This window comes from Oreochromis aureus, linkage group 17, assembly GCF_013358895.1.
Source record: "Oreochromis aureus strain Israel breed Guangdong linkage group 17, ZZ_aureus, whole genome shotgun sequence".
In the NCBI taxonomy this organism is placed as follows: domain Eukaryota; kingdom Metazoa; phylum Chordata; class Actinopteri; order Cichliformes; family Cichlidae; genus Oreochromis; species Oreochromis aureus.
Genome location: NC_052958.1, coordinates 28,204,129 through 28,214,929, shown reverse-complemented (window position 1 = coordinate 28,214,929; position 10,801 = coordinate 28,204,129). Strand labels below are relative to the sequence as shown.

Sequence of the window (10,801 nt, the reverse complement as noted above, 5' to 3'; positions counted from 1 at the left end):
ACCAGCCCACTGAAGGAACAATGGGCTGTGAGGTCAGTTCCTTAATCATAATTATGCAAATTCCCATGACCATTGATCAACAATCACTGACCAAAACCCACTGATCAAAGAACACTGATCAATGGCTATGAGTACCATTCACAGAGAGTTGGGGAATGGCTGCAATCACAGCATTGTAAGATGGCGAAAGATGTAACCTTAGGCCCCTCCTCGATTCAGAGATGGTCTTTCCCTTTTCATGTAAATGGCCTCCTTGACTCCAGCGCTCAAACCAGCATTCTTCCCTGTCCAGGATGTGTACATCCTCATCGTTGAAAGAGTGTCCACTGGCCTGTAGGTGTAAATAGACTGCAGAGTCCTGGCCTGATGAGGTTGCTCTTCTGTGTTGTGCCATCCGCTTCGCTAGAGGTTGTTTGGTTTCCCCGATGTATAAATCCTGGCAATCCTCCTGGCACTTAACAGCGTACACTATGTTACTCTGTTTGTGTCGGGGGACCCGATCCTTGGGGTGGACCAGTTTTTGGCGCAGCGTATTTTGGGGTTTAAGAGCCACAGAGACCCGGTGTTTAGAAAAAATGCGTCTCAACTGCAGCCATTCCCCAACTCTCTGTGAATGGTACTCATGGCCATTGATCAGTGTTCTTTGATCAGTGGGTTTTGGTCAGTGATTGTTGATCAATGGTCATGGGAATTCGCATAATTATGATTAAGGAACTGACCTCACAGCCCATTGTTCCTTCAGTGGGCTGGTTTCAGTCATTATGCAAATGTACTGTTTTTATAAGGTTTGGAGAAACCTGCAGTCAGCTGAGACTGAAGAAGTCACTTGGATGAGTGACGAAACGTTTCTCCCACAAAACGCTACGTCCAGATGAACAGATTCAACTTTTGGAGATTTACTTTCCTGGATGATTGAGAATGCATCAAGACGATAACCAAGTTAGCCTTTTCTGTTGATACAACATACCTCCTTTGGTTGGAACCGGTGCTTAAACAACGGAAAACACAAACTTTGTCCTAAAACTTCTCATGTTTAGCTGTTTTGTTTGTAAAAAGATAACAATGTTAGCCTTTTCTGCAGCTATAGGGCATATACAGTGGCTTGCAAAAGTATTCGGCCCCCTTGAACTTCTCCACATTTTGTCACATTACAGCCACAAACATGAATCAATTTTATTGAATTCCACGTGAAAGACCAATACAAAGTGGTGTACACATGAGAAGTGGAACGAAAATCATACATGATTCCAAACATTTTTTACAAATAAATAACTGAAAAGTGGGGTGTGCGTAATTATTCAGCCCCCTGAGTCAATACTTTGTAGAACCACCTTTTGCTGCAATTACAGCTGCCAGTCTTTTAGGGTATGTCTCTACCAGCTTTGCACATCTAGAGACTGAAATCCTTGCCCATTCTTCTTTGCAAAACAGCTCCAGCTCACTCAGATTAGATGGACAGTGTCTGTGAACAGCAGTTTTCAGATCTTACCACAGATTCTCGATTGGATTTAGATCTGGACTTTGATCTGGGCCATTCTAACACATATGTTTTGTTTTAAACCATTCCATTGTTGCCCTGGCTTTATGTTTAGGGTCGTTGTCCTGCTGGAAGGTGAACCTCCACCCCAGTCTCAAGTCTTTTGCAGACTCCAAGAGGTTTTCTTCCAAGACTGCCCTGTATTTGGCTCCATCCATCTTCCCATCAACTCTGACCAGCTTCCTGTCCCTGCTGAAGCGAAGCGCCCCAGAGCATGATGCTGCCACCACCATATTTGACAGTGGGGATGGTGTGTTCAGAGTGATGTGCAGTGTTAGTTTTCCGCCACACATAGCATTTTGCATTTTGGCCAAAAAGTTCCATTTTGGTCTCATCTGACCAGAGCACCTTCTTCCACGTTTGCTGTGTCCCCCACATGGCTTGTGGCAAACTGCAAACGGGACTTCTTATGGTTTTCTTTTAGCAATGGCTTTCTTCTTGCCACTCTTCCATAAAGGCCAACTTTGTGCAGTGCACGACTAATAGTTGTCCTATGGACAGATTCCCCCACCTGAGCTGTAGATCTCTGCAGCTCGTCCACAGTCATCATGGGCCTCTTGGCTGCATTTCTGATCAGCGCTCTCCTTGTTCGGCCTGTGAGTTTAGGTGGACGGCCTTGTCTTGGTAGGTTTACAGTTGTGCCATACTCCTTCCATTTCTGAATGATGGCTTGAACAGTGCTCCGTGGGATGTTCAAGGCTTGGGAAATCTTTTGTAGCCTAAGCCTGTTTTAAATTTCTCAATAACTTTATCCCTGACCTGTCTGGTGTGTTCTTTGGACTTCATGGTGTTGTTACTCCCAATATTCTCTTAGACAACTTTTGAGGGTCACACAGAGCAGCTGTATTTGTACTGACATTAGATTACACACAGGTGCACTCGATTTAGTCATTAGCACTCATCAGGCAATGTCTATGGGCAACTGACTGCACTCAGACCAAAGGGAGCTGAATAATTACGCACACCCCACTTTGCAGTTATTTATTTGTAAAAAATGTTTGGAATCATGTATGATTTTCGTTCCACTTCTCACGTGTACACCACTTTGTATTGGTCTTTCACGTGGAATTCCAATAAAATTGATTCATGTTTGTGGCTGTAATGTGACAAAATGTGGAGAAGTTCAAGGGGGCCGAATACTTTTGCAAGCCACTGTATGGTATCACTCTATCAAACAAGAAGACAGCCGCATGTAACTACGACGGTGTTTGCTAGTTCACCTTACGTGCATTAATGTAATAACGTGGTTAGCCTACTCAATGTAAATTACACACGAACAACATTAAGCTACTCATGCAGAGAAGAACGGCTGCTGCTGCCACCATCATCATCCGTCATCATTTCTGCTACACTGGCAGGGCTAGGGGCCAGGACTCTACTCTTCGGGTTCTTGGGGGATGTTGCTAACTCTGCGTCCGATAACAGGCACCACACCCGCAGTAGATGTGCTCGGTGTGAGGTCTTGCAGCAAGCTATCAAATACGGTGCATTTCTCGGCTTTAAAAAACAAAAAAAAACGCTATGCGTCGCCAGGTGTTTCATCAGATTCGAGGTGTTACCTCCTTTGCACAGTATCACCTTAAAGCACTTGTTGCAGGCTGCTGAGTTTGCATCTTTTGCTGTGAAGTACAGCCAGACTTTTTGAGCGCTTCGCCTTGGGCATTTTGTAGCTCTGCTCTAAAAGAACGTGCGTACCTGGGTCCTCCTACTATCCTTGGAAAGGTAAAATGATTGGCTAGAATCCAAAGTGTATGACATCTCCAGAAAAAAAAAAAGCCGACATAAAGCACTGAAATGTGCGCTGCTTTTCGGTCTGGTTACTACCGTTTATGTTGTATCCGGTGCTATTATGGCACCGGATACCGTACCATCCCTATTTAACACTAAATGGCCAGGCCCCAGATTATTTATCCAAGCTTCTTATATGATATATTGCTGCTCCTTGTCTCCGCTCACAGACTCAGAGTTTGTTGGTTGTTACCCATACACGACTGAAGACCAAAGGGACAGAGCCTTTCAGTCTGTGGCACCAAGGCTGTGGAATAGTTTACCACCACAACTACGTTTGGCTGACTCTGTGGAATCCTTTAAAAAGCAGTTAAAAACTTTTCTTTTTAAACAACCTTCTGTTGATCAATGCTTTTTAAATTTTTTATTTACTATTAACCTTTTATATTGTGTATATTGTCTATTTTGTTACTTAACTTTCTGTTTATTTTAATCTTTGTGTACAGCGCTTTGTGACGGTCTATGAAAAGCGCTTAATAAACTTTACTTACTTACTTAAATAAATATAAAAATAATAATAAGAAAAATATCACATGGCCCACCACCAAACAAAAATGACACAAAAAGCATATTGACAGCTTTTCCCCGCGCACCAGGTATAGAAGAATTAGCTCAGGTATAGAAGAATTAGCTCAGGTTGTCCCCAGTGTAACTTTTTTTACTTTCTTCTGGCCACTATTCATGCTAGGGCCTTCATCCGGGTGAGAATTTTCTCCAGGGCCCGGGTCAGATTGACTATTTTTTCTTTTCTGTTGCTATTACGCGCTGTGTCGTCTCACAGCATGACCATTATGTAATTTCTGCTTTGTTTTCTTCTGCTTTACTGGCAGTTTGCAACTTATTTAATTAGAGCAGGTAGTTGTACTGCCCTCTAGTGGAAGAGAATGTAATTGTTCTGCACGTTACTCACACGAGTGAGTGCTAATCAGGTGGAACCAGCTAACACCTGATCATCTCTCACTGCACACCTATGCGCAGCGGCACAGTGGTTGGGAAAGACTGGTCTACAGTGACCCCTTGTGGACACTGTGAGATATTGCGGTGTTGAGTAGATATGATTGTTTTTGTAGTTATCTGTGACTCTACTAATTACGGAATCGCCTGTTTCTGTTTTCAGAAAACCATACTCATAAGTCACACCTGCTGTATACTCCACAACAATAAGTTCAAGTATGGCTGCTCCAAATTTGGATTGAGCCTGGAAAGATCTCTGATGTAAACAATTCTTCTGTGGAACTTAGTTAAAGACAGTTAACCCAACTCCTGCGGTCTTTCTGACAGAAGGCTTAGTCCAGCCTCGTATACCCAGCATTCATCTATGTCTGTATGTATGAATGCCTGTATGAATATAGTCTACAGTGTGGATGGGTGCTTATACACAATCTTAAATAATGACTTGTTTTCAACACACTAACATGGGATGAACATGTGGAAGATCTACTTCTTTTTCTACTGTGTGTAAAGCCAGTTTGATAGATGTTATTTGCACATAGAGTTAAGGCTCAGGGGCACTACGTGTTTTACAATGCTTCTTATTTGCCCATTAACATCAACACTAGAAAAGCTGCAAGTGTAAAGTATTTGCTTGGCACTGGCAATATATCAGGGTTTAGCACCAAAACATCTTAGTTTACCAAAATAAAAATTGAAATGACTGTCTCAAAAGTTGGCACAGAGTCGTGCTTGCCACTGTGTAGCATTTCCTCTTCTTTTAACAACAGTCTGATGAGAGCAGCTGCTAGATTTTTTTGATATTGGATTCTGTTCATTTGTCATTGTGGCTGTAATAGCTGCAGCATGCAGTTTAGTATACTGTAACACAAAAGGCCTTCCCTGAAAAATATGCTGCTGTAATAACTGTATATATTTTTCAGCATTGCTGGGGCCCTTCCAGAGCAAGCTGCCAGTTCATAGACACTAATGCACCATCATACCATCAGAGATGCAGACCCTTGATAATAAGCTGGATTTTCCTCTTCAGTCTGGAGGACACAGTATCTATGTTCTCCAAATCTGCCTGAACTTTTATACAAATACCATCTATTTTTTAAAAGCACATTCTGTTTTTTATAGAAGAGACACATGTGTGTCTGATAAGTAGTTAAATATTTCAGTGAAAAATACAGTTTTATAATTAGCAAAACATCACAACACAAAAACTCCATTTACTTTATTTCAGAAATGTTTTTATTTGAATTGCAACATCATCTTCCTCTGCTGCTTCTGTCTACTGAGGAGATGAGAATCTGCCAAAGAACAGGATGGACTTGGTCTTATTGTGTCTGATGAAGAAGAGGAAGGGGTGATCTGCTGTGAAGTGTGTGTCTGGTATATAACAAAGAAGCTTGATCACAGCACCTGTGGCTGCAGCGGCCTCCGTGCCCTCCTCATTAACCTCCACAAAGGCCTTGTGGGCCACCGTAGACAGGAAGAGCCCCCCTTCACCGTTCATGCCAGACAGGTCAGCCCTTCCTGCACAGAACACGTCCTTCATACCCAGTTTAGCCAGAGCTTCATTCAGCTCGTAGTCTTCCTCCAGCTTGAACTTTGGCAGGTGAAGGATAACTTCTGAATCAACTTCCATGTTTTTCCTGTCGGTCCATTCATTCAGCCTCTCCTGTGTTAGCTCCTTCTCCAGCTGGAACACAGTTAATACATTTTGTCATATTTGTTTTACTCATATTTAAATAAATTTTATAAATGAAATCAGGAGCTGACGGTTTAATTCTTAAATGATCAAATTTAATAGTCATTTTTTTGTGGCTTTTCTTTACAGGAACTTGTTTCTAGGCTGTGTACCTTCAGCAGAGGGTCTGAGCCGTCTGAGGACTCCTTAGGCAGCAGAATGAACATGCTGAGCTCCTCAGCCACATAGGGCAGCTCCAGGATTTCCAAATCATGGTCAGGAATGTAGTTGTAGGGAAGCTTCTTCCTCTGGTGCATCATCTGGACTGGTACGGTCTCATTCTGACACACAGGAAATCCAGGCGATCAGATCATGTTACTATAAAGCTTCTGATGGTGCTTACCTAAAACGTTTTTAAACCGTTTCCAAACTTTGTGTCCAGATTTTGTAACCTTCAGTTAAGTTTCTACCTGTTTGATTTTAAAGGGCATCTCTTTGGTGTTTGCCTCATCAAATGGGTTCCTCCAGTTGCCCTTGAAGTAGACAGCATTGACCAGAGCCAGTCTGGTATCTGCGTTGACTGTTCCTGGCTTCAGAAGGTCTTTTATCTTATCTGACAGGAAATACAGAAACACAACAATATTTCGTTATAATCCACAGAGGATGCTAAAATGATTCCCTGCTGTTCAGGCTGTGGAAGATGCACAGTCTCACTTTCTGTCTGCTGCTCGACCCAGCTGTTGATCTCTGCTCTGCACGCCTCTGGAGCTCCGATGAAGTCCACAGCCTTCAGGTCTGCCTGGTAGTACTTCTGTGTGGCTTCAAGGAAGTCCTGCAGAGAGCAGACATCTGTTTATTAATCCAGTCTTTGTAATGAAGAACTTTATGAAGAGAATCATTGATGTGGACACTCACTGGGAGGAAGTAGGCAGTGTTTTCTCCATAAAGACGGTTGGCTAGTTTCAGGATGTAGGATGCAGATGGTGAGTTGATGTCAGCGTTCAGTTTCTGGAAGTCTGCATGGACGCCTTCACCTGAGCTGAATGAGAGGGCCTGTGTGGCATTGAAGACAAAGACTGAAAGGATGTGATACTGAGCCTGAGTGACTATAATGTAACAATTTATGGTCCAAAGGCAGAAACTGGACAACTTTATTCTTTCAGCATCAGGTTTAATAAGAATCCTTACTGTGAATCTGTTATATGCTGTTTATGTATCTAATATTTACTTTTATTTCTATAACAGGTTATTCTGTATGTTATGCTTGAATTTATTATTCATGCGCTAGGCCATTTAATCCTTGTTTCAAAAAACTCTTATTGCAGCTATATTTTTGAGGTGGGGTGTGGTTTGTGGCTCAGCTGCAGAGGAGGGCTGGAGCAGTGAGTTCAGGTTTGGTGTCATGGGAGACTGATTCAAACACCTGACCTCCATCATCTAATCATGTCTCTCCTTTTAAGGATGCTGCTGGAGGAGGAGGGAGCAGTTGCTAGTTGTCCATGTTTGTGCCTTACTATTAGCAGCTTGTAAGACATGTGGTATTTAGCCAATTTATGTTCTACAGCAGTGTTTCTCAACCTTTTGAAGCCATGGCACATATTTCACGTTAGGAAAAAACAAATAAATAAATAACAAAAAAAAAATCACATGGCCCACCAAGAAACAAAAATGACACAAAAAGCATATTGACAGTTTTTCCCCGCACACCAGGTATAGAAGAATTAGCTCAGGTTGTCCCCAGTATAACTTTTTTGCTTTCTTCTGACCACTATTCATGCTAGGGCCTTCATCCGGGTGAGAATTTTCTCCAGGGCCCGGGTCAGATTGACTATTTTTTCCTTTTCTGTTGCTATTACTCACTGTGTCGTCTCACAGCATGACCATTATGTCAATTCTGCTTCGTTTTCTTCTGCTTTACTGGCAGTTGGCAACTTATTTAATTAGAGCAGGTAGTTGTACTGCCCGCTAGTGGAAGAGAATGTAATTGTTCTGCACGTTACTCACGCGACTGAGTGCTAATCAGGTGGAACCAGGAAATCTTCCAGCTAACACCTGATCATCTCTCACAGCACACCTATGCGCAGCGGCACAGTGGTTGGGAAAGACTGGTCTACAGTGACCCCTTGTGGACACTGTGAGATATTGCGGTGTTGAGTACGTGATTGTTCTTGTAGTTATCTGTGACTCTACTAATTACGGAACTGCCCGCTTCTGTTTTCAGAAAACCATACTCATAAGTCACACCTGGGGCCCGTTCTTCGTACCTCGCTTACTACATCCAAGATCAAATGACACATCCAAGATCAAATCATCGCGCCAACTTTGAGCTCGCTAATCCGGTTCTCCGAACACACCTGTTGTTGACGATTAGTATAGCTGGATGAAGTAATCTGAGATCACTGGGTGGCTTAAAAGGGGCTACGCATCGATAGTAGAAACATTGATCGGCAACCCTGTGATTGGTCGGCGAAGATGTCGAAGGAGCGCGCTCAGTATTTTTTGGCAGCAGAGCAAGAACTCTTGATTGAAACTCCTGAAATCCCTCAGAGTTTAATTAAAACGCAAGGGAACACTGCAAAGGCTGCAAAAGCAAGGAGAGAGGGCTGGCAGAAAGTTGCTGACAAATTAAACTTGTAAGTAATTTATTATATTATATTACATTATATCCTCTTTCACATTAGAGCCACAACAGGACCCACTAGAACATGGGAACAAGTAAAAGTGAAATATAAGAATATTCTACAGAATGGTAATATTTATCACTTATATTGCTTTTAGTCTCTTGAAAAGAGACCCTGAAATAATCTGTTTGTTTGTTTATAACAGCAACCAAGAAAAGGGCAGAGCAAATAAAGACAGGTGGTGGTCCTGCACCCCCTCGTCACACCCCGGCAGAGGAGCTGGCCCTAGGGTTGAATGCCACCAGACCCATTGTTGAGGGCATCCCTGGGGGCAGCTCTTCCTTAGATTACGTGAAGTACCCTCAGAAGGTCTGCTAGATGATGTTAATGCAGCACTACGGACGATACCTACAACCACGATTACCGACACTAACAAGCTGATCTACACTACGGCAGCAGTGATCAGTGAGATGCTTGGCTACAAGTTGAACAGCCACAAGGGGCAGTACCCTCCATGGAGAAGGAGGCTAGAGGGCAAGATCAAAGTAGCACGAAGGGAGGTTAGCCAACTAATGGAGTTGCAGAAAGGCGCAACAAAGAAGGTGCATAAGAAATACAACAAGCTGTCCATACCTGAGGCCTTGGAAACTGCCAAGCAAAGACTCACAGCCTTGGCCAGCCGTTTGAGGAGGTACACCAGAGAGATAGAAGGCAGGAGAATAAACCAGCTGTTCTCCACAGAACCAGCAAAGGTGTACTCTCAGTGGCAAGGGAACAATAATAACAGAACAGCACCACCAAGGCTGGAGACGGAGCAATACTGGAAGAGCATATGGGAGAAAGACACAACCCATAACGGCAATGCTCAGTGGCTAGTGGATCTGAGGGCAGACCATAGCGACCTCCCTGAACAGGGTCCAGTAACCATCACAGTGGCAGACATCCAAGAAAGGGTCTCCAGTATGAAGAATTGGACAGCACCAGGCCCCGACATGGTTCACGCCTACTGGCTGAAGAAGCTGACTGCACTCCACGAGCGCCTGGCAGCACAAATGAACCAGCTGCTAGTTAACGAGAGACACCGAAATGGCTAACCAAGGCCGGACGGTCCTGATCCCCAAGGACCCCAAGAAGGACCGGTCCCATCCAACTACCGACCAATAACCTGCCTCAGTACTACATGGAAGCTCCTGTCAGGCATCATATCGGCTAAGATGAACAGGCACATGGGTCAATACATGAGCGGGGCACAGAAAGGGATTGGCAAGAATACCAGAGGCGCAAAACACCAGCTACTGGTAGACAGAACAGTCAGCCGAGACTGCAAGACCAGACTGACCAACCTGTGCACAGCCTGGATTGATTACAAGAAGGCCTATGACTCAATGCCCCACAGCTGGATACTGGAATGCCTAGAATTGTATAAGATCAACAGGACCCTAAGAGCCTTCATCAGGAACTCAATGGGGATGTGGCGTACAACACTAGAGGCCAACTCCAAGCCCATAGCACAAGTCACCATCAAGTGCGGGATCTACCAAGGAGATGCTCTGTCCCCACTGCTGTTCTGCATAGGCCTGAACCCCTCAGTGAGATCATTAACAAGACTGGCTACGGATACCGACTACGGAACGGAGCGGTTGTCAGCCACCTCCTGTACATGGATGACATCAAGCTGTATGCCAAGAGTGAACGAGACATCGATTCACTGATACACACTACCAGGCTATACAGCAATGACATTGGAATGTCATTCGGACTGGAGAAGTGTAGTCGGATGGTAACAAAGAGAGGAAGGTAGTCAGAACTGAGGGATTGAACTACCAGAAGGCAACATTGCAGACATAGAGGACAGTTACAAGTACCTGGGGATCCCGCAAGGCGAATGGGAACCATGAAGAGACCGCTAGGAAAGCTGCAACCACCAAGTACCTGCAGAGGGTCAGGCAAGTCCTGAGGAGTCAGCTGAACGGTAAGAACAAGATCCGGGCCATCAACACCTCGCCCTGCCCGTGATCAGGTACCCTGCTGGGGTAATAGGCTGGCCAAAGGAGGAGATAGAAGCCACTGACATAAAGACAAGAAAGCTCCTTACCATGCATGGAGGGTTTCACCCCAAGTCCAGCACCCTGAGGCTGTACGCTAAGCGGAAGGAAGGGGGCCGGGGACTGGTGAGTGTCAGCACCACAGTCCAGGATGAGACAAGAAACATCCACGAATACATCACGA

At 44.2% G+C, this 10,801-nt stretch overlaps 1 protein-coding gene across 3 annotated transcripts in view; it reads right to left on the bottom strand.

Annotated features, from left to right (window-relative positions):
- Positions 1-5,489: 5,489 nt before the first annotated feature.
- The window catches only part of LOC120434021 (leukocyte elastase inhibitor-like), a 9,950-nt gene continuing 4,638 nt past the window's right edge, over positions 5,490-10,801 (bottom strand). For all 3 annotated transcript variants that reach the window (XM_039601396.1, XM_039601397.1, XM_039601398.1), the window contains exons 3-7: positions 6,867-7,004; positions 6,666-6,783; positions 6,422-6,564; positions 6,125-6,292; positions 5,490-5,963 (exon numbers count right to left, since the gene is read on the bottom strand). In XM_039601396.1, coding sequence (XP_039457330.1) covers positions 5,553-5,963; positions 6,125-6,292; positions 6,422-6,564; positions 6,666-6,783; positions 6,867-7,004 — 978 coding nt within the window. In that variant the 3' untranslated portion in view covers positions 5,490-5,552. The remainder of the gene's footprint in view (positions 5,964-6,124; positions 6,293-6,421; positions 6,565-6,665; positions 6,784-6,866; positions 7,005-10,801) is intronic.